This window comes from Lissotriton helveticus, chromosome 8, assembly GCF_964261635.1.
Source record: "Lissotriton helveticus chromosome 8, aLisHel1.1, whole genome shotgun sequence".
In the NCBI taxonomy this organism is placed as follows: domain Eukaryota; kingdom Metazoa; phylum Chordata; class Amphibia; order Caudata; family Salamandridae; genus Lissotriton; species Lissotriton helveticus.
This window is the reverse complement of record NC_136069.1, coordinates 1,296,470,903-1,296,495,041: the sequence shown is the minus strand read 5'-3', so window position 1 is coordinate 1,296,495,041 and position 24,139 is coordinate 1,296,470,903. Positions and strand designations below refer to the sequence as shown.

General features: G+C 45.9%; 1 protein-coding gene across 1 annotated transcript in view; it reads left to right on the top strand.

Annotated features, from left to right (window-relative positions):
- Positions 1 to 499: 499 nt before the first annotated feature.
- The window catches only part of DYNLT3 (dynein light chain Tctex-type 3), a 137,596-nt gene continuing 113,956 nt past the window's right edge, over positions 500 to 24,139 (top strand). Inside the window, exon 1 of the mRNA XM_078658260.1 lies at positions 500 to 657. Coding sequence (XP_078514386.1) covers positions 628 to 657 — 30 coding nt within the window. The 5' untranslated portion in view covers positions 500 to 627. The remainder of the gene's footprint in view (positions 658 to 24,139) is intronic.

The window sequence follows — 24,139 nt, the reverse complement described above, 5'->3', positions numbered from 1 at the left end:
GGAGTCACGAATATTTGTGTTATGTCACCGACATTTGTCAGAACGCTTCAGCCATATGCATGGACATGAGTAGCTTTCAGAACTGATATAGCGTACATAGACGAACGTTTTAGATTGTGGCCAGCATTCTTTCAAAGTGACAACAGTGTAGAATAATGTTTATTGTGTTATATATAGTCTGTCATCCCTGACAATTTTATTAAAATACGTCTTCGTTGTGCATGTTTGTGAAAAGGAAAACAGTTTTGCATTTCAATTGATTTTAAATATGCAACTACTCGACATATCGTTCGTCTTTCAAATAGGTCAATTTCTACTGGAGCTTTGTGAAAGTTTTACATTTATGACAGTTTCAGCCAAAGATGACTGCCACCGATTTCTGCTGTACTCATAACTAGCAATTTTTTCTGTCATTTGTGTTTAATGAAGTTAAAAAACTAAAATGCAACGAGTCCTTCGCCTGTTTCTATGATGAGTTCTGTCTGCCTCTTTTCCATTGGGTGTGCCCACGCACATCAGGACAACACAGAAAGTGAGCTGTCAGCCAGAGACTCAGCATAAGGCACTCAGTGCAGAGAAGACGAGTTTCCGATAGAAGCAACACGAAGCCCGGACAGAGTGCAAGTCATGGATGAAAATTCAGCACCACATGAAGAAGTAGGTACTTCTGAACTAGGGGACTGTTAGATGCGCTGGCTAAGGTTACGTGCAGTGCAACCTAGGACACAACGGGGGCAACCTGTCTGAAAGATCCGACACGGTGTGTTACAGGAAGACAGACTGAAAGAGAGAGTCAGTGTATCCAATCCAACCTATTGCATGCAGCGTTTCCCAGGGAAGACCTGCTCAGAGATTAAAGTGTTTTCATAGAGGGAAGGGAAGACATACTGTCTGCCAAGAAGGTTATATATGAGAGAAATACGGGGGCACTGCATGTCCCATATATCACATGTAGTGTTTCCTGGTCCTACCCACACTGTACCTGCATTGTACCGCGAAGGCGAGAGAGAAAACGGTGACTGCCCCATAATTCACATTCAGCATAAATTCGGAAAAGGAGGGGTGTCAATCACGTTTTCTGTTTGCTCATCTGTAACATTCACAATTTGTTTGCAATGTTTTATGTGTTGAAGGAGAATAGAGTACTTTTTTATGTAACAACGTTGACATGGGACGTAGCCATGATAATTGTTCCAATTAACCGGTTTGCAAAGTTGTTTCTGCTAAGCACAGTGGAGAAGGCTTAACAATAAGCTTTTAGCTTGCTTCCATAAAACCTTACAGATTGTTGGTTATATAAAAGTCCTCTGCATGGTAATGGATGTGTAGCCCTTCCTCGAGTGCCCCAGCTGCTGTGATATCTGGATCCCTGGTGCCTGTTTGTGGTCAGTGGTGAACATGAATAGTGCATGTGCGCCATGATTTAGGGCTGTCTCACAGATTGCAGTCTTACTTAGACCGGAAGGGGCCCAAAGTGCTACCCTCATGTGGTGGAAGGTTTTTGCTTTCAGCTGGAGTCGAGAAGCATGTTTGCAGTGGTGCAGCATACTTTGTTTTAAGTAATAATGATCAGTAGAGTGAACATGTCTTTTTACCTGTCACTGGATTGGGGTTTACTGGCCTATTTGTGTAGAGTACTGCTGCTGTATGCTTAACTCATGTTTGGGTATGTTACATTTACCATACGTTTTTTAGAGTTAAGGGATGGGGTAGCTTTAAAGGGATGAGGGGGTGATTTTAGGGTCTAGGGCAGAGGTCTTCAAACTTTTATAGGCGTAAGAACCCCTTTCTGACAAATTTCTAGATCCTGGTACTTCTCATCGACAACCATGAACACCCCTAATGTCCACAGCAAATAATTTTTACTATGGGGATATAATTAGGGTATTTAGCAAACCAAAGGCCAGTGAGCGTGGGGGTGTAGTCAAAGGTGTATCTGAAAACATAGGGCCTCATTTATGAGGAATTGGCGTAGAGCAGCGCTGCAAGTCTTCTTGAGGCACGGCCCCAATGCCAATGTGAAAGGCCAGGAATGCACCGTATTTATGACATACGGTGCATTCCTGTTCTTTTCCCTTGCGTTGGCGCACAAATTGCACCGACATAAGCAGGATTGTTTTTGTACAGGAAGAGGCACCTTCCTTCACAAAAACAATCCTGAGAGGCGTTGTCTTCTTTCTATGTGAGCAGCAGAATGAATCACTCCTGGAAGGAGAAAAAAACGAGGAGAAATAAAAACATTTCTCCTCGCTATACTTCCGATGGGGGGCCATCCGTTTTTGGAGCTGGCCCAGGTTTACGTGATTTTGTAAATATGAGACTGCATCAAAATCCAAGGGCGTTCCGTGGGAATCCCATGCAAAGCCCATGACACACCTTTTTGATGCAGACGAAGGCAACACAGCGACTATTGATGAGGCCATGCAAAGTCATGCAGGTGACTTTGCACCATCTGATAGGTATGATTGAGGTGCTTGTGCCACCGGAGCATCAAAAAAACGGATGCTCTGGCGATGCAAGCCTCTATTAGTTAATGCACTGCAGAGGTCTTTGTGTAACCAGAGAGCCACAGAATTAGATCTTGATTGGTGCATAGTGATGAGTATTTTTAGTGCTACGAGGTCACAGCACTGTGAATATGTATGTTATACTTGCAATACATCCAGTGTAAGATCGCATTCTGCAAAACGTGCAAATAGTTTTACGATAAAATGGTGCTTCCAAAATGTAGATTGTAGTAACACCAAAGTATATGTAATGCAATTTTTATTTAACACAACTCTCCCTTCTGTACCTCTTTAGGGGTACTAATGTCTTTGTACATGCAGTTAAAATTAAAAGCAAGCACTTCCCAGCCCAGTTGTTAAATCTTGGCACTACTACTCAAAAAACTAAATCTGTGTCATTACAGAGCTTGGAGTGATTTGATCAATTACAGCCAGAACCACTCCCAAGCATTCTTTACACTTGCAGATTAACTGAGAGGCACATTTGCATTTCATTCAAGCAAGCAGCTGATAACGATCTAAATTGGCCTCCCAGGACGGCTGTCTTTTACTTAAAGGAAAGCACACAATTTGGATTGCAGTGGCAAGTGAAGCTGGGTAATGCATGACCCCCTTCCCAGGAATCCACGGCCTGCCTGAAAGTCGTGCCCCACAGATTGAATACCTCTGGTCTAGGGTTATTTATGGGTTATGGGGTCAGTAGAGGTAAAGGGATGTAAGGATGGTTATAGTGATTAGGGGTGTGTAGAGGTACAGGGAGGTAAGGGTGATTTTAGTGCCTAGGAGTGGGTAGAGATAAAGGGAGTTGAGGGTAATTTTAAGGTTTAGAGGTGGTAGCGGTAAATAGAGTTAAGGGTTATTTTAGGGTTTTGGGGGCAGGAATAGGTAAAGGGAGGCAAGGGTGATTTTAGAGTGTAGGGACAGGTTGAGTTAAAAAGAGGTAAGGGTGCATTAAAACCGCTATGATTTGAATTCAAAACGAGTGAGTGCGTTTTATTTTCCCTTTGGAACCAGGATTAATACAAAACGGCAGACCCAGCCGCAAAAAAACGCACCGCGCTATAACGAGAGCGCCGGTACCACACAGGGTCACAACTGCCAAGGACATACATATATATATATATATATATATATATATATATATCTCTGATGTTACCATTGAATTGCATAGAAAAAGTGTATATTGTAAAACCATATGTGTTATTACAATGCAGTGAAATACTCGCATGATAAATGCATGCATGGTAAATACAAGCTTGGTTTTATATGATATTCCACCCTTGGGCTACATAAGGATGAATGCTGTGCTGCACAGTGAGTTGTGACTGCGTGTACACACTGGGATATAGGTGTACCTGTAAGTGGTGCAATACATGGAAGTTAGTGCACATTTACATGAACTCGTTGAAATATATGTGTGCCTATGAAGTGGTACATGGGAGCTTGCACGAGTGAGCTGTGTGTACGCTCAGGGATGTATGTGTGTTTGGGAAGAGCACAATACATGGAAGCCTTAGGGTTCCATTGTGAGAGAACCCGGGTCTGCTGGGCAAACAGGTGGAGTTGGATAAAATCACCTAGACAGATATGTGGAGTGCTGCATTACTGAGAACTGGGTGGGACAAACCACACACAGGAGGAAGTAGGAGCTTGTCTCTTCAGTACAATTCAAAAGGGCTCTTTAATTCTAAAAGAGGTGACTGGTCAAAGGGCCCTGAACACACCTCATGATGAAGCTGTAGCTGATAAGGGAATAATAAATAGTAGGGCTGGGGGCCTTTGTAAGTTTTTATTAAAATATATCAGTAGGGCCAACTCCCAGGTGTGATCCTCCTGTCACTCAGATGGCCTTTGTTTTGTGAATATCAAGTTTGGAACCACTGCTGGTGTGATATACTTCTATCTGTAGGAAGGATAAGACAGATGAGTGGACCCTTCAAAGTGATCTACCCCATAATACAAACTTCAAAATCTCAGCAACTAAATTGCATTTATGTCTGGAAAATGATTATAAAATGGGAAGCTTGAGCTGACCAAGATTGTCAACCTGCCATTGGCGCGGATAAGCTCAGCCCAACGCCCTACTATTGTGACTAGGAATGGGGACTATGGATCTGTCAGTCTACCTGCTAGGTGATGGGACATCACCCAATAGAATTAAGATCACATGCCCTGGACCCTGGAGTACCGGCTTCTGCCTAACCCGAGACAGAAGACCCTATGAGAAGGAGGGTGCCTGGAGCTAACAAAGTCCAGAGTGGGATCCTGCTGAGTGGACCCAGGAGCTAAATGTGAGATTTTGATCTAGTGGTACCAGCTACATGGATTGCACCGTCATTGCATGTGCATTGTTTGCACTCCCGTTGTATGCCAGGTGGAGAGCTGCATTGAATCTTAAGGGTCATCCCCTCAGTGCAGCACTCTAATGAAAATAGGGCTGTCAATTTGTGCAGAGTTGTGACCTGAAGAGGCACGCCACCTTGACTGTGCTAGATGTAACCCCTATGTGTCAGGTGGGGGGCCAGGGTGAAGATTAAGGATGGTGCACTGCTGTGCTGAAAAGAGGGCCTTTGTCCTGTGAGCGTTTTCACCTGAGGAGGCTGTTGCCCAGTGTGTCACTTTGAGCAATTCCCGTATGCCAGGAGGGTGACCGTGACCAGAAGAAAGTCCCATTGTCATTGGAGCAGCATACAGTCACGGAGAAGTTGCAGGCTGCATCTCAAGGGAGAAGAGCATTGGTTCAACCATTTGAACCTAGAGTACCCAAGACGTGTCCCCTCACACAGGAAAACGTACTATAGGCGCACCATGGACATCTGCAGCCTCGACTACAGCATCTAGCCTTCTACTCATTGATGGTCCACAGACGTGCACTCGGACTCTCTAAACTGCCACCGCAGGGGATAAGACTGAATACCAGGCCGCTGGGCCTCTGGGGGAACTTACGCTGACTGAAGCCCTACTGCACAGTGACATTTGACTGTCCAAAAAGCTGTTGTGGTACTTTTATTACTGGAACTCACTAGCAGGGCTTAGCCTGGATGTTGCCTCACATGGATGGGGAATAACCAAGATCCATCAAGGGGAGGTGGAACTTGAGATCTTATCCAGGTAACGCTAGTGTACCTGCCATAAGAAGTATGTAATGTATATTATTTGTGGTGTGCCGTATTTCAATGTGTTTTAGTTTATATGTACAACTTTTACCTAAAAGTCAATATATGACTAGACAGTCATTTATTTGGGGCATTAGACGTATTTTTGTCTCTTGAGACAGTATTCTCCTTGCACCTACCTACTCCCTGAGAAGCCTTGGACTTTTCGGCCTTCACTACCTTTGAGAGTCGAGCGCAGAAAAGGTTCTTAGTTCAATTGCTATGAGCCCATAGTGAGTCAGGCCCCGGGTCATCAAGCGTAAAAGACCTGAAGCTCCACGGTTGAGCCTAGTAGCTCCTACTTGCCTCATGGCTCTCTGAACAGGGTTCTGACACAGATAGTGTTTACATATAAAGGATCTTGGAAAAGGCTGCCATGACGTCCCTGTATGGAGTCTGAGTCGGATTATAAAACGTCGTTTACCAATCTAAAAATCTTCAGTAGTGTAAAGTCAAACTTTGGGGAAAACAAGTTGCCTCACATATTGTTAATGGTGCGTCTAATAGAGATGGTAGATGTATGCATGGGCCTTTGTGTGGGGTGGAAGTCTGGAGAGTAGCAGGCACCAGGCGTTTCCCCGGCAGGGTGGAAAAATGGGGGCTGGTTTTGTGCCCGTGGGGGGCGGTTTTGTCACTGGGGGCCGGTTTTGCAGCAGTACTGCAATATCGGCCCCCTTTACCAAAATAAAAGCAACAGCGGTGCTCGCAACTAGAGCTTCTGAGTGCCTCCTCACCCTTCTCCACCAGGGCTGGTCGAGTGGAATAGCCAGGCATGGTGTTTCTTCCCAGTCCGGCTGTGGAGAGTAGGGGACCGAGTGTGAAGCTTTCTTGTAACTTGGGAAAAGAAACAGCGAATGAGACTTGGCTGGTGCTGCAGCCAAATCCTCATGCGATATTTGCAGCTGGAATTACTAGCTAGAAAAATCATGTCAGGTTCTCCACTTCTTCCTCACTTTCTCCTCTTGGAGGCATTTCTTTTCCTGAGTTTGGGTGAAAAAATTATATTTTTTGTGCTTCTGGAAGAATGAAATGTTCAGCCTTCTAGTCTGCTCAACAGTTTAAGAGCGTGCACCTCCACATGGTTCCACCTTGCTCATTATGAGGCCATCTCCAAAGGAGTAAGAGTCTCCACAGCTATAGCTAGAGCAGGCCACACTTTAACATAAACAACAGACCCAAATGAATGGCTTAAGGTGGATGGAAAACTCATGACAATGCTCTGGTACCTCCGTTGTATAACTATAAAGTACATAGGATCTCTGGCAAGCACATTGCCGTGTAAGGAAACACATTCCTCCTCAGGACACATTGTGCTAGCTTTATGCTTCTTCAGTATTTTGATAGCATTCAATCATGCACGGTGCTGGAATTTGAAAAAATCTACTCCATGAGCCCATAAATTGGGGGTATAAGTCACAAATGGAGGAGTCATGACAAGCAGAGTCTGACAGTTGACTTTTACATTACTTTTTTAAACGTCCGCTGCAAATAATTGGTAGCAAGGCCAGCTGTGAAGGTAGATCTGTCCGAACTTGCTAATTGGTCTCAAAGAGGCTGCATTTAATAGATCCTACAAGCTTAATACCCCTGCTGTATAGTGCTCCAAATTGAAATTTAGAACTGCAGGTACTCCTTGCCCCAAATTATTGGTTTGCTAATGAGAAGTAAAAGTACTCTACCATTAAAAGATTTGTGGCAGTACTTAGAAGTGCCAGTGCTATCTTTTCCAAATAAAACTGCTGGTACTAAGCACCTGATAGTACCTGCATATTTAAAGCATTGCTGCTGCAGAAATATGTGTGTTCCCAGCAATTTTTAGGAGATTATAATAACAGTAAGAAAACTCTGGTTGTTAATGCAGTTCCAGGAGAGTTCTCTGTTTTCGTCAGTCACAGTTGGACTCTAGACGGTTAATGTGCCTTCTGCAAATCACATTGTGTAACATTTAGATCATAGGTTTGCATTTTATCAATTTTCGTGGGTGAATTACTGCTTTTGGCACGCAGATCCTTTTGTTACTTCTAGTTTGCAATCCTAATATAGCACATTGAGCTATGAACTGGCATCAAGGAGCTGCATGCAAACTGGAAGGCTTGTGTTTAGGTCCTTATTGTTTTTTTCCTCAATCTGATGGTATTCAAAGGTTGCAAAAAACGTTTCTTTGGGTGGTAGTAAAGTCTTGTTTGTAAAAACCTATCCAATCACGATGTTACTTTTTAAGTTGTGACTCCGTTTCTCAAGACCATGCACTCTTAAAATAAAATATCAACAAGAATGGATGCAATTGCTGACTCCTAGACCTTGTAAATCTCACTGTCTTTTGTCATATTTCCTATATATTGATGTACACACTAGTATGATTTATTTTCTCTTTGTGTGTGATGTAAAGTGCTTTGACACCCTTCACTGTTATGAGTAGCGCTATAAAAGATTTAAATATATAATATAAATTTATTATAATAATAATAATACTAATAAAAACATTTGTTAAGTGCCTGAATACACTAGAACAGTGCGTCTCCGCGCTAGGATGCGATCCAACACAGAAAAATCAAGAGCAGACCACGAAGAGGAGAGGGGATCAGAGAAAAAAAAGAAACCCTACGTTAAAACTAATCTTCCGGAAATAAATGAGTCTTCAGTTTCTGCCGGAACCTGGTTTCCGACGGCTCCATATGCAATTCAACAGGGAGGTCATTCCATAGTTTGCTGGCCAGCAATCTAAAAGATCGCCCTCACATCTGTGCTTTATATATGCGGGGTATCGCAAACTGCATACTGCCCATGGATCTCAGGAGTCGCCTAGGACGATGAACTTGTGAAGATAGACCGGACCCCTGCCATGTGCAATACGATGACTAAAGCACATGGTCTTGAACCTGATGCGTTCCCTCATAGGGGGCCAGTGCAAGCGCCGAAGCGCCCGTTTACCTGATGACCTCCTCGACAGCTTCAACACAAGCCTAGCCGCCGCATTTTGGACACATTGTAACTGGGTCAATCCCCTTTTACTGAGGCCACAGAGCAGGACGTTCCCATAGTCAAGATGGGACGTAACCATTGTGTGGACCAAAGTTTCCCTGCCTTTCATAGGTAGGAGATCCAAGATCTTCCGCAGGACCTTCAAAATGCCATAGCATCTCCCCGCTATCTTACCTATATGTTGGGGTATGTAAGCTTGGAATCCAAGAGAACACCAAAGTTCTTCACGGTGTCAGAGGGAATAGGTGTAGGACCCAGGTCAGTGGACCACCAGGCTGATGACCAGATTGAAGGTGAGGGGCCAATCACAAGCAGTTCCGTCTTGTTGCCGTTAAGGCGCAGACAGTTATACTACATCCAATTTGCCAGTGCCGCAAGGCACTCCGTAAACTTACCAGTCGTCGCAACTGGGTTGTGGGATAGAGTGACCACCAGTTGCGTATCATCCGCATATGATACGATATCCACCCCATACGATTCCACCATCCTGGCCAGGGGTTCCATGTAGAGATTAAACAATACAGGCCTTAAAATGGAACCCTGCGGGACCCCTTGATTGAGAATTCGGGGCGTGGATTTGAAGGGGGGGCAGTGTATTTGGCCCGCCAGGAAGGAGGCCATCCATTCATGTGCCGAGACGGCCACTCCCATTTCACTCAGACGAGCTAGCAATCTAGGGTGCGACACGGTATCAAATGCCACACTTAAGTCCTGCAATATCAAGGCGGCCGTCTGTCCTTCGTCCACTTTCTGACGAAGCAGTTCTGTGGAGAAAAGGAGGGCAGTTCCCGTCGAGTACCTCGCCCCAAAGCCAGATTGAGAAGGGTGAAGAAGCTGGTTATCTTCCACATGTTTAACCAACTGATTGGTCACCAGCTTTTCCACCACTTTGGCACAGAACGGCAAAAGAGAAATGGGCCTAAGATTGTCCAAATTAGAAATGCTCAAGGTGGCCTTCTTTTTAATTGGAACAACCTGTGCAAGTTTCCATTCCACCGGCACTAGTCTTTCTTGGAAGGAAAGAAAAGCCAGATTGCCTATATAAGTTGATAGGAGATGTACATGATTCTTAACACCTTCACTGCGGCGGCTATTCCGCCGCAGTGCTATGGATTTGGAGCGGCCGCGCGGCGGGCGCATGCTGGTGACGGAACCGCTCCGTCACCAGCGTCGGTTGAGCTGTGCTCGTGACAGAGCGGTTCTGTCACGGCCCGCCCCGCTCAATAGAACCCTCAGCGCAGGCGCGGAATTCGCGCCGCGCATGAGCGTTCTATCGAGCTGGGCGGGCCATGACGGAACCACTCCGTCATCAGCACAGCTCAACCGACGCTGATGACGGAGCGGTTCCGTCATCAGCGCCGAAGGGGTTAAGGATCCTAGGCGGAGCCACATCCATAGGGGAACCTGACTGAATGGTCATGATTAACTTAGTCAGTTCCTCCTGCGGGGGGACCATAAACTCGTTGAGACATGTGTTAGTATACGGTCCAATGCCAATATCCCTAGCCAGTGTTTCTTCAGGTGTTCCCTGCTGAAAAGACACATAAATCCTCTCCACCTTGTGTACAAAATGATCAGCAATAGATTTGCATATTTCAGTGGAGAGATGGTCTTTGGTCTCCGTCCTAGTAAGAGCCGTGAGCTCCTTATAGATAGAAAAGAGCTCCTTTGAGGAGTTTTCAGCGGATTCTATCCTCTCTTTGAAGAATAATCCTTTCGCCTTATTGATACGCTTATGGTACTCCTTCAGACTGCTCATGTATAGCTCTTTCAGGCCAACGTCATAGTCTTTGCGCCACAGACGTTCAAGTCTTTTACATCTGGCTTTTGCAGCACACAGTTCCTCGTTGTACCAGTGGGCAGACTTCGTCCTGCGAGCTGGGGCTATATGGGTCCATGGGGCAACCTCATCTAATGCTTTTGATACCCAATCCTCATACTCCGTCCAAGCTTCCTTAAAAGTTTTACTAAGGGGAGGTTTCCCTAGCATAAGCATGGATTCAAATGTCTCCTGACTAAAATTATTCAAATTCCTGCGCTTGCATACAATAGGCCGCTCAGGTATATCCCCTTTAGGTCTGCTAGTTATATTAAATGGGATGAGGTAATGGTCAGACCACGGAACTGTGATAGGGGGCGCACCCTGATACCGTCCCAGTTAGAGAATATGGGATCCAGCAGATGACCCGCCTGATGCGTAGGCATCTCATCCAAGAGAGTAAGCATCAGGGATTTCAAAGAGGATATCATCAATTGTGCCTCTACGCATTTCGCATCCTCAAAATGAAGATTAAGATCACCTAGTAAAATACATTTATTGTAGCATAGGGCCGGCTGAGTCACCGATTCCAATAGGCTATCGGCGAACAACGAAGAGCCCCCAGGGGGGCGATAGATGAGATATCCCAGGATCGTACATTCAGGGGAGATTTTAATGGAAAACATGCCTGCTTCACAATTACTAATTTTTAATAGCTCCAATGAGCACTCAAACTTAGTCTTAAATATCATTGCAATACCTCCCCCTCTTTGGACTCCTCTATCGATTCTCAATAAGCTGTATTCTGGTGGAAGGGCCTCCAAGATCTCAGGTGACGAGGATTCATCTAACCATGTTTCAGTTAAAAACATGAAATCTGCCTGATAGTCTGTAAGGACATCATGGATGTATAAGCTATGTTTTTTAAAAGATCGACAGTTAAGTAGAAACCCCTTTAATTGGTCCTTATTTTTCATCATTGTCGGGGCCGAAGCAAAATTAAGATGACAAGCCATACACTTCAGCACCTCACTTCTCGGTACAATACTATGGTTACAAGCGGCCTTGATAGAAGTTTCGGAGACTGAGCAGTTGCTCACCCGTGTATCCTATGGTTGTAGCCGTTACCCTCGGGGTAGTGGTAGGACTCCTAGCCCCTAGCCGCGGACGGGCGCAGACAGGCTTGCCTTGTGCGCGCCTTCGGCGCAAACTCGGCGCGCCCGCTGCGCGGTCGCGGCCCAGACGTCATAATGTAGGGGGCAGGAGGGAACAAACTAGAGCGCTAACCCGAGCGCAGCGTCGTCAGGAAGTGTAGAATTCCTCGCCCTCCGCACAAACGCCCACAATGGACGCGGCGGACTGGGGCAGGAGCAAGATTAAAGGAGCAGGTAAGTGGAAGCAGTTTACACAGTGACAAGCAAATTAATAGGTGTTCTCAATACATTTTAGCAGCAAAAGGTTAAAAGACAATGTAACAATTTATTTAAAATATTTTTTATATAATTTTGTAAGTGCAATTTAAATCAATATTTGTGTAAATAGGCATGCACACAGATTAAACTGCCATTCTTACAGTGCATGAACATCTCATGTAAGTTTGCACAATTATGAGTAATTTTGCTGTAATTATGAGTAATAATGCTAGAGAGTACTACGCCAGTTATGCTCACCCCTAGTTTTCACTACAGGCTTTTGAAGTACATACAAACCGGTTCTTCTTTAAAAGTTGTGTCTTTCGCATTATTTCAATAATAAAAAGAGAATTGCCAACAGAAGTCTGTGTCATGCTGGATAGAACCACAGTTATTGGCCAATTTGCTTTTTTTTTTTATCTGTGAAAATTAGAACGAGGTCGTATAATTATTTTGTCTGGGTTAAGGTAGGTATTGGAGAAAGTTATTGTACTCTAATAATAATTTGCCATATTGTTTATCAATTTTGGAGGTGGGTGGCCATAAGTGACATTATGACTGTTTCCCAGATGTCCTAGCTAGCATTGTCTTGGCATCGCCTTGATAGTTGCTACACGTTCTGCATCGTCAAGCAATCATTTCAACACAAAAATGTGCTTGATCCAGGCAAGCCAAGTCATAGCCATGTTCACTATGAAGTCCCCTATGAAGCTTCTCGGTCCATTAACCACCCCCTTCCTTTTTGGTGGTGTGCTTGCATTAAGGTGCGATCCAGTACAAAAGATACATTTTGCTCAATTACATTTCGGCAGCTCTGTGTTAGCTGTACAACTGTTGGGCTTCCTTCGCATGTGACACTGGATTCCCCCTGGAATCTCGTACATAAGTGCAACAAAACTCTGTTTTAGTTCGCTTAGCTTGTGTGTGGCCATGTCAGGAACTGAAGAATGCAGGCCCCATATTTGCAGTGAGATATCCCGTTTTTGGAGCCAGAGAAAGCAAGAAATGTTAATCCCACTTCACGGCTCACTGCTCAGCTTCAGAGCTGAGTAGCGTAAAGAAGCCCGAGAATTATCAATCAACTGCAGAGGCAGCCTCTCAATAAAGCTCCTTGTCAGAGGCTCATCAATCTGACTAGCATTGACTTCTTTTGGACCCTGGGGTTTACAGAGACACTCGCTGCACGGCACAAACCCCTCCAACCCAGTGTGCAGCTGAAGCAGCCCAGTAGTTTGTGAAATGGAAGGAATAGGCCTCCATTGAAAAAACACTCTGCAAGTGCGAAAAAGCAAAGGAATATTACCAGGTGTAAACTACACTTTAACTCTATATTAAAGGTATGTACCTTCCGCCTCTTTTTCCAAATGTATTCACAGTTCCTGGGGCATCAAAATAAACGGATATATTTGACTGATCAACTTTAATTTTATCTGCGTGCCGTGGTTTGTATGACCTCATGAGTGATTTCTCCTGAGGGCGGAGGAAGACCAGTGTTAAATGTGTAGGTCCTGATTCACCACGGGCCTCTGCACTCGTGGTGGCGCTCCCGCAGTCGTGGGGTAGTATCTGCACTCGTACGGAATCTCTGCAATGAGAAGTCTCAATACAGAAATTCCACCCGAGTGCGGAGACTCTCCCACGACTGCTTGGCCTCCCCCCACGAATGCAGAGGTCCTTTGTGAATCAGGCCCACAGTGTTACGTGAGGATTTGTGTTCTAACACAAAGTTGCAAACTCCCACATTACTATGTGGATCTTCTTCAGACTGTCTTCCTGGGGTGGACCCTAGCCTCTGAGTATTTTGGCGCACACCGTGTCTCTGGCTTGGCCTCATTTGTGTCTGCTGTGGTAAAGGCAGATACTGTGAAGCATAATTTTTTCCATCCATCAGTATAGCTCTCATTTAATATGCTCTGTAGCAAATTTACATGCCTTTTTCATTCTTTTTAGGCCTCGCGCCTAGCATTGCACTGCACATTTTGGAGATGAAAAACGGGGAATGTGAGCTGACCTAGGAATCGCACACGCTCGTGCGTGTGCTTTTCCTTTCCAGCTCCCCCATTGGCCTTTGCGTGCGTCTTATTGTCAAAGACTGCACGCAATTGGCCATAGGTGTGCATATAGCTCCTCCCATGGCCTATTGGTGTCTATTACGCGCACCAAGCGCGTAATAGACACCAATAGGCTGTGGGAGGAGTTATGCGCGCGCCCAGACACAGGCGTGACGCGTTCACCACTTTTTTCTTTACTTTTGGTATAATCGCGGCACCCGCGCTTCACTTTTAATGTTATAAGTAAAGCGCGGGTATCGCGATTATACCAAAAGTAAAGGAATAGAAAAAACATCTATTTCTTTACTTTTGATATAATTGCTGCACCGGCGCTTTACTTTTAACATTAAAAGTAAAGCGCGGGTGCCGCGATTATACCAAAGGTAAGGAAATAAACTTATTTTTCTATTTCTTTACTTGTGGTATAATTGCGGCACCCGCGCTGCAATGGGTCTTGCATTACTAAATGTTTGCGTTATTAGCATTGCATTATTATTAGGAACGCTAGTAGCTCAAACTTTTACTAATCCGAGGCCTATTGCATTGCAAATGCTTGTTCATTTTTGATAACCAACTTTATTAGGTTTTTGAGCAATAATGCGATTACTCAGAGCAGAATAAGGCACATTCGATTCATACCTTGTATTTGACAAGCAAGCAGCAGTGGTGATAAATTGAAGAGATTTACAAGTGACAGATGGTAGTCAGGAAACTTTATAGGTATTGTGTCACTCAGATCAACCCACATGACCAAGCCATTTTCCATATATCCGTTCATATTTGACCGGACAACCTCTCGCCTCATACAGATTTCTCCTACATCGTGCACCAGTCTAGTCCCTTGCGCCATTGTGACACGGTAGGAGGTGTGGAGTTTTACACTTGGTCGCTATGTCCCATTTTGCTACCATAGTAGCTGTGCCCAAGATCTCTCGGTCTGCCCTCCATAACACCTAAGAGGAGGACCAAAGGAGTGTGCAAAACATCCCACAAAGCACTGAGTTTGTTCACTATGTCTCTTCCGTATTTGTGTATTGCTGAACATGACCATACCATATGGCAAAAGTCTGTGGAAGCCTCTGCGCAGCACTGGGCAATTAGGGCTAGGAAGGAAACCATCTTGATGCAGCCTGGCTGGAGTAAGATGGGCACAATGGAGGTAGTAGGTTTGAATTAACCTCAATTTGGGAGAAAAGGTTATGACATTACGCCAATTGTCATCCTTTAAAGGGCCCAGCCATCACACCCAGCGCATCCAAAGATAATTTAGTACGTCTGGTGCATTGTTAATTAGAGAGCGGTAGATCTGGGATGCACATCCCTTCCCAAGTGCACCCATCAGGAGTTTAGCTTCCAGAGGGCTGAACTCTGGGATAGAGGTGTTATTGGGGACATGGGTGGAGAGTGGGTGCCTAATTTGTAAATATTTATAAAATTGAGTAGAGTTAAAGGAATATGTATCCTTCAACTTTTGAAAGTTATGTATATGAGTCCCAGAACAAATATCACCCAGTTGTGTTATGCCGATAAGATCCCATTTCCTGTAGCCCTCCAGTATGGCCACCTCCCTCAACCAGGTGGATGTATGATGTTACCACGCGATCAAAATGATTGCGGTACATCACAACGCAGCTTTTACATTGACTTGCGCTGTAGGGTGCTGGACTTAGGAATAGTATGATTTACTATTCCAACTCCAGCCAAATCTGCGTTGTGATGGCACTGCGTTGTTTTGACCGCGTTGTAAAGGTTGTTTACCAACCCGGTGCCGTGCCATAGTGGTGTTAGGAGTGTAAATTTAGTGCACGAGTGGGTTTGGCGTCGGAGCACAGATCGCCTTGCAAGGAAGACTGCTTGAGTCACAGTTGGGATGGCATTAAGGATCGGGGACCTGTATAGCATTGCCAGAACCTGGGGGAACCCTAGGGATGTAAGTTCTAGTTGGTATGCCGGATCTGGTCACCCCCCAGAGAGCCAGTCATTGATAACCAGGAGTTGAGACCCAAGTAGTAATAGAAAAGATTAGTCATCCCACCCGGCCAACGTAATACGGAGCATGTTGACAGTGGACGAGAGCCAGGTGAGGTCTGGAGCCACCCCAAAGGAATGCTGAGACAAACTTGTCCAGAGATGAAACCAATGGCGTGGCAATTGAAGTGGGAGTTCTGGAATATGAATAGAAATCGAGGAAGTATCAGCATTTTTTATAGGGTTATCCTGCTCATTGCGTTCAGTGGTAAGGATTGCCATCTATGGAGATCTTCCTTTCTTCTCTTTGTCAATGGGTTAAGGGGCCAACTGAGCTCTGGATTGAGTGCAGCACAAATTCCCAGGTAGTGGAAACCGAGGCTGCAGATCGGGATGTCAGATTGCCATGCCACTTAGTTATGGGATTTATGCAAGGATACCAAGATTGACTTGACAGGGTTTACTCGTAAACCAGATGCCTCGCCAAAGAGCCTGAGACCTTGGAGGCTCTGAGGACCTGTTGTTGCAGGATCTGCCAGGAAAAGCAGAATCCTGTCCTCATAGAGTGCGATACAGTCTTCGTGGGTGCCCTCCCATTGCCATCCGCGTATCTTGGCATCGCATCTAATTTGGTGGGACAGCGGCTCAAAGGACTGGGCAAAGAGGAGGGGGGATAGGGGCACCTTACCGTGTCCCTCTACGGATGGGAAAGAGGGTGGGGAGACACCGTTCATTAAGGCACGAGCTGTAGGGTGGGAATAGAGCATGTGGACAAGTCTGCAGAAATGCAAACCAAAACCCGCCCTAATTAATACCTTCTCCAAGTATCGCCAATCCACCGTATCGAAGGCCTTTCCAAAATCTATATGTAATAAGTCCAGGCTGGGCGACAGGACGTGACGGTGGGCCAACGTGATGTGAACGCGTCAAAGGCAGTGACTCGTGCTACGGCAGGGCATAAAACCGCATTGATCGGGGTGAATAAGGGTGCTAAGCACAGGTTTAAGCAGGTGACCAATATCGTGGCTCAGATCTTTACTTTGTTATTGATGAGTGAGATAGGGTGACTGTCAGAACAGGAGGATGATGGGGGTGCGTTTTTGAAATGACTGTGATTGTGGCCACATCAATATTGGAGGGGAATACGCCCTTCATTGTCACCTCCTCATATAGGGCGTGGAGCCGGGGCACAAAGATGTCTTTACATGCCAAAAAATACTCTGCAGCCAGAGAACCTGTCAGGGCCCAGAGTCTTCCCTGAGGCAATAGCTGAAATTGTCACTTCTATATCTTCAATCGATATAGGTTGGTTGAGCAGCAGGGTCTTGGTGTGGGAAAGTTGTGGGAGAGGCACCTCCTGTAGAAGGTGGGGGTCTGGCTCAGGGTCCAAAAGTGAGGCTGCTGTATAGAGTTGTCAATAGTTCTCAGCAAAGGTCTGCACGATAGCGGTAGGTGTGCATTGAATTTTGCCCTGGGTATCTATTACTTCCAGTATTTTCCGGTTCGCATGGGGACGTGACGCAAGCCAGTTAAGGAGTTTGCCTTTTTTATTGCCCCATCCATAAACCCTGGTTGTTGAGGTTCTACACATTTGTTTTGCAGTCCTTAGAGAAATATGACTGAATTCCTCCTGTAGGTATACTTCATCCTGGCTGCTCATGTTTGTTACTCTTTCTAGGCAAAGGGCTTGAGCCTGTAATAGGGAGAGGTGTTCACCCTGGGCATGGCTGTTCTTTTTAAGGTATCCTTTGGCATAACTTCTGATAGTGGCCTTGCCTGCTGCCCATAAAGTGCCAGGTGACTGAACCACGCCAGCATTAAGCTGGAAGTAAGTCTTAAGTTTCTGCTCCAGTGCTTGTTTGTAGGTCTTGTCTTGAAGAAATCAGGTATTAAGTCGCCACATGGGACGAAGAGGGCCTTTGGGAGATCCTAGATGGAGAAGGAGGGGAGAGTGGTCAGAAATGCCCCTGGAGAGGATTTGGATATTAGTGACGGCCCGGCAGTCAGGGGCAGACATAAATACGAAATCTATGCTGGAATGATTATGGTGAGCAGCAGAGGTATGGGTGTATTGGAGTTGTCAGGGGTTCCATATCCTCCATACGTCACATAAGCCAATTGCGGAGGCCCAATCTGAGAGGCATTTGGTGCCCATACCGTGACTGGTAGAGGGGACCCTGGTAACATCACAGTTCGGAGCTAGTACTGCATAAATGTCACCTCCAATCACCGTTATTCCTGCTGGGAGTGTCTATAACAGATTAGAAACATCACAGAGGAAGGTCTCTAGAGCCGCTGGGGGTGCATAGGCAGAGATAAGATTAAGTGTACATCCTCCCACACTCCCGGTTAGGGCTAGGAAGCGTCCCTCAGGAGCTCTAGTTTCCTTTGTGATTGTTAACGTAAAGGAGCGACGAAGGAGTATAGCCACTCCCCGAGAACCACACGTGAATCCAGCATGGAAGACTCTTGTCATATCCCTGACGTGCTAGGAATGAGCAAAGGTTCCCCATCAGGTGCGGTTCCGTAGTAGGAAGGCGGCAGGGAGCAATCGGTGAGAGGATTTTAAAACTTCAGTGCGCTTCACTCAATCTAAAAGCACATTGCCCTTCCTGGAAAGTATTTGGATAGGTTCTAGATCAGGGTATACTAAAGCCATAATGATGAGTGGGGGAGAGAGTGAGCCAACTTATATAGGATATGCACAGGTGCCTCAGTAGCTGGCGTAAGAAGCAGGAGTGTATTCATATTCTGGTATAGGCTTCTTTGGGATAAGTCATTACTGGGTGTTGTGTTGTGTTCTGAAAACAAAGAGATAAACAATAACAATATAATACATTCCCCAACATTCACCCAACCAACTCCGCCATCCGCATACCTTGTCCCTGGAAGCATCTGTTGCCCTGGAAGTGAAAACCAAAATAGAACACAGTTTGAACTTGGGAACGAAGTGGTGGACACCTCCATGTTTCAGGGTCAAGAGTATAGTTCAGGACTCAAGAACAATTTGTGGGTGGCAAAGACATCACCCAGTTCCCAACAATGACCTAGTTGGTTACTCCTCCAGAGCGTGGGGCAGATGGGGTGTTGGACTGTACACAAGAGTCATCATGGTTGAAAGTTGGGTCCAGCACCACAGGTTGTGGAGAGGCAGGTGAAGGGGACCCGGCCCTGTACCGTTCGGGCGAGGGATGGCGAGGCTGCCCATTTGACGTAATGTCCTCTGCTGGACCGAGTGCATCACTCTGTGGCTTGAATTCATGTTGGGCACACCCTGCCTGCTCAGTTGCAGAGTGGAGGATAGAGAGGTAGACAGCGAGCTGCTGCTCCTATGTAATCCATGTCCATGTCCATGTCACTTCCGGAGTGTCGAAGAAATAGCTTTTGTTGTCTAAGACTACTCTGAGTGTGCCAGAAACAGCAATCTATAAGGATGGTTAAGGGCCTGGATCTTCTGCTTGACTGCAGCGTAGGAACGATGCTGTGATTGCACTTTTGGTATAGTTCGGAAATATCAGCACTTTATTGCCTTGAAGAGAGGTCTAGATGGGAGAGTACTTCATGCAAGATGTCATCCCTGTCTCTGAATTTGGGAATGCGAGCAATCATTGGCCTGTGAGGGGCTCCCAGTGGTAGTTTAGCTGTGAGGTCTTGGTGACTCTCGCAACAACAAACCATGAAGTGAGACGGTCTGCAGGCATTCAGGACCTGATACAAGTTTCCATGAAGGTCGCCGTCTACACAGGTTCTGCTCTGTCGAGAATGCCAATGAAGTGCACTTTGTTTAGTTATGAGGGGGTTTGCTCACTTGTGTGTGATAATAAGTGTTTGACTTGTGTTTTCAGAGTACTGGCGTCATCTTTGACCTTGGTTATGCGGGATTCGACCTCAGAGATCCTTGCCGTGGTGTTGCCTAGATCTTGCCCTATGAGAGCCATAGCAACGCACACCTCTCCTATTTTGGTTTCTACCGAGGCTTGGGAGGTGTGGATGGCTTAGACTATGATTGTGAGTTCGCCCTCAGGCAATGGGATTTTGTCTGAGATGTTGTCTCCAGTGTTACTACAATTTGTGGCATATTGATGTATGCGTGTTTGAGAAGTTGGCAGTTGTGTAGGTCTTTCCTTATGCATGGCTGCCGAGGAAGTGGAGTGTCACTCGGAGCCTGGTGAAGGAGCCGAAACCCACCCCAAGTGCCCCACAGGAGCACAGGCAGTCAGAATCAGTAGGGTGATACTTGCTCCGGGCAGGAGCCTAAGGTGCTGGCCTGGGAGAGCATTGCCCCCAGATTGCTAAATGGTCCGCGACCAGGTATTTGTCGGGAAGAAGTGCCTTTTACAGTCTAAGTAGTTGTACAGATGGGCCGTGCCACCATGGTTGGTGTTCTGAGTGTAGTCCAGTCGCCTCAGGGGGCACATCACACAGCTCATGCACAACTCCACTGTGGTTTCGCCAGGTGCCGTCCCCAGGACAGTTGCGTGAACTGGAGCAGGGGGACCGCAAGGGGAGCAGTGATCCAGTGAGTCTTGTGCAGGTAGGTGCAGCGCCACTCCAGCGCCCGGGGGCACACATCACAGTGGCTGGGCATGCTTGTGACTCCCCAGGAGGTAGATGGTGGGTAGGCAGTGGCCTATGGTCTCAGCACGGGGAGTTTGAGGGAGGATGAACGTCCAATATATGGCCTCAGAAAGCCGCACCCTTTTGTATGGAAGAAACTTTCTGTAGTAGTCAGCCCATGGACTCGCAGAAGAAGGACCTCATGCCTCCATGCATCCCCATCCAAGGTGCCATAAGTCAATGTGCCTGTAAGAGAGACCCTCAATCCCCGCAGGACCAGAGTCTTCTTACCTGCATTGCAGGTGATCAGCCTGGTGGTTCACCTTAGGCGGATGGGGATCGCCATAGGAAAACACAAGGAAATGATGATTGGGGCGCTGAAACTTTTCAGACACTCACCCCAGTCACAGATCTGGGTTAAATCCATCATCGTTCTTAAGCTCCCTTCGCCTCCCCAGTTCAGACACAGCTATATGCAAATCAGTCTTAACCCTGTGCCTCATGGGAACAGTCCAGACCGAACAGCCAAGCCCTTTCTTCCTTGGACTGGAAACAAGTATCCTGGGACCGGTTTCAGGCAAACTGCCCTCATCAGCCAGGCTAGCTTGAATCCAGTGGAAAAGTGAGCTAGGGACCCACGTCTGGGCATACCATGCCAATTTAGGCCGAACACAGCAAACACAAGGAGATGATGGATGGAGCGTTGAAACTTTTCAGACACTCACCCCCAGTCACAGATCTGGGTTGAATCCATCATCGTTCTTTGGCTCACTTTGCTGCCCCAGTTCAGACACAGCTATATGCAAATCAGTCTTGATGCTGTGCCTCATGGGAACAGTCCAGACCGAACTGCAAAGCCATGTCTTCCCTGGACCAGAAGCAAGCTTGATCGCAATAGGCCTCATGCAGCGCCACCAGGGAAGTCCAGGCCCCGGCAGTCCATAAGAGCTCGGGAGGAAACGGCGCTCCCCCAGGCCTCAGTCGCATCACAGAGGAACCGTGGCAGGGCACTTAAGGGCGCAACAGGTGTTCACCAGGGCTCGGTGTAAGGAGCGTGGCCCAGATCCCTCAGGCACTTCTCGACTGGGCGGTCTTCCTACAGCCCACAAGCGGTCGCACCACTCCTGGCCCTGCAATTCAAGTGGCGTGGGTGGTCGGGAGGACGAATTTCCGTCTAGGTGCCCCCATCTCTCCAGGGGAGGCAGAACGATGGAAAATGCCGCCTTCAGTCTCCGTAATGTGTCCGGGTACATCCGGGATCGCTGCATCTCAGAGTGGCAGCGGGAAGGCAACACTCCCTCAGGGCGCTGCCACATTGTGGGTGGGCACCGAACAGGCCCTGCAGCGATCACCGCAGCTGCCGGCGGCGTGATTGCAGCCAGTCGGTCTCAGGGATCTGCCAGGGTAGCCGGTGATGTCCAGATGTCGCAAGCATAGCGTGAAGGGGAGCTGATGACAGAGGAGTCCAGAGCACTGTTAGAGTGTGGCCACCATCTTGACGCTCTGGTCACTCCCCCTCCCTCTTCATTCTTACTGTTACATTTATTAAATGAACATCACAAGCAGCCTCTCGGGTTTGTCCTTTGGATTGAGTAATCAGTCAAGAAAAATCTTTATTCGGCTGTGTGCCAGCCATAAAAGAGAGCATCATAAAAAAAAATAAAAAAAATAAGATGCAAACAATTCATGGTAAAATAAAATGAAAACGATCAATGATAATTCCGTAGCAGTAATGGTTACAAGTAAACGGATGCCAAACTTTTGTGCAGAACCAATCACAGAGCTATAATTCCATGAATGAAACAGCATAACAATCTGATTAATACCAAACATAGAAAACATATGTGTGCAAGATTCCATATGGATATTAATTTCACTTTCTAAAATCAAGCAATGTCTTATTATATTTCCACACAGAAAGTCTTAGTTCATAAGCATGATGATGTAATCAGTGTACAAAAGTAATCATTTTCCAACTATGTTCTGTTGCCGAATGGCCGTGGAGATATACTTATACACCAACAAATAAAAGAATTAATCATTAAGCAGTTAAAGATAACGTAACGCAGCCCGACACACTTGAATATTTAAAAATTGTAAAAGCGGTTTCAGAAAGGCACGTCTTAATTCTGTATAAGGTTTACAAAAAAACAAAATGCAAGGTGCACCTAACTGACTTTGAGTCGCATGGGCACAATTCCAAATTAGCATCACAATGTGCATCACGTGGGTATGACACTAGTAAGTAGGAAGTGCCCATCCTAAATCTTATCAAATAAAATATTTTAGGGTGACTAAAATAAAAGGAGAGGTACGTCGCAATGCCTGGTGTGCAAATCAGTAATGAATGGTTCACAACCCTTTTTTTTTTTTTTTTTTACCCCTCTCCAGGTCATCTCTAGCAGAGTACAGGTGGGTTAAGAATTCTTTTTGCAACCTGGCTCTCGATATTTTGGCTATATTACCAGGACTTTCAAGGCAATCTGGTAGTCCCAGTTTCTCAAGTTGTTTGCTAATGTAAGAAATCCAGGGGATTTGTTTAAAATGAACCAATTTTAAACAGTCTAGAACAAGGGCACGATTCAAGGTGGCTTCTTCTTTTGCCCAGATGTTATACCATAGCAGTAAAGTAGCTAGTTGTATACGAAATGACAATGGGGTCACACCCAATTCACTATGGCAAAAGGTGGCAGCAGTGCTTTTAGGTACTGTCATTAGTCATTTCATAAATGTTTTCTCTGCCCTCTGTGAGCCCTTGGTATTATTGGGGCCCCAGACTCCAGCACCATACATAGTAACAGCACACGTACGGGCTTTATAGATCTCAATAATCGCTTTGATGGGCCTGGAGCCTAGTTTCTTAGTAAACCTGAAGATGGCCTCCACATTTTTATTAAAGCCCCTAATCTTGGTCTCATCTAAGTGTTGCCAAGAACTATTTTGGTCGAACAAAAGACCTAAATAAGAAAAGGTCGACACATGAGACAATTTTATCATTTGTTATTTAAAATGTCTTTAAAACCTTAGGGGATTTACCCACCACCATGATGTGTGACTTTGCAACATTTATTTTGAGACCAAGATCGTCCATGAAACTGCTAAAACTGTTTTTATTTGCCTCTCTTAGTCATTTATATATAAACAAAATAAAAAGGGAGCAAGGACGCAGCCGTGATGTACAAAACGATCCATCCTTAGTGCAGCAGTGAGTTCGCCACCTGCCCCATATCGTACTCTCCCCATCACTTCCTGATGCATAGCTGCCAGAAAGTGTACGATGGGCGGATCGATGGCCATGGTCACCATTTTCTCCCAGAGCCTTCCTCTGCCTAATTTCTCGCTTACGTTTTTCTAATGCCTGCCTGTATTTCAAGTCGCGGCTTTTTTACCTCAAGTGCATTTCGGGGTCTGACTTTTAAGGTCGTGATTAAATGATTGTGTAAGCGAGTGCATTGACTATCAAACCATCTTTTATTTCCCTGTGGTCCTTTTCTTTGTTTCTTGGTCAGTGCCACCTTTATTGTCTCTGTTATAGCCTCAAATGCTGTTCTCATAGCTTGAGGGTTTATTCTATCTTTCAGGCAAGTTAAAACTTGATTTAAATAGTTTTTTATGATGTGATTTAGAACCAAATCGGGATCTACAGTACACCACTTCCGCATTAACCCCTTGTTTTTTTCATGAGTTAATGGAGGCAAACTTTCAGGGGTGATTGAATCGTCCGATTGGCTCTCAAATTCCAAAGTTA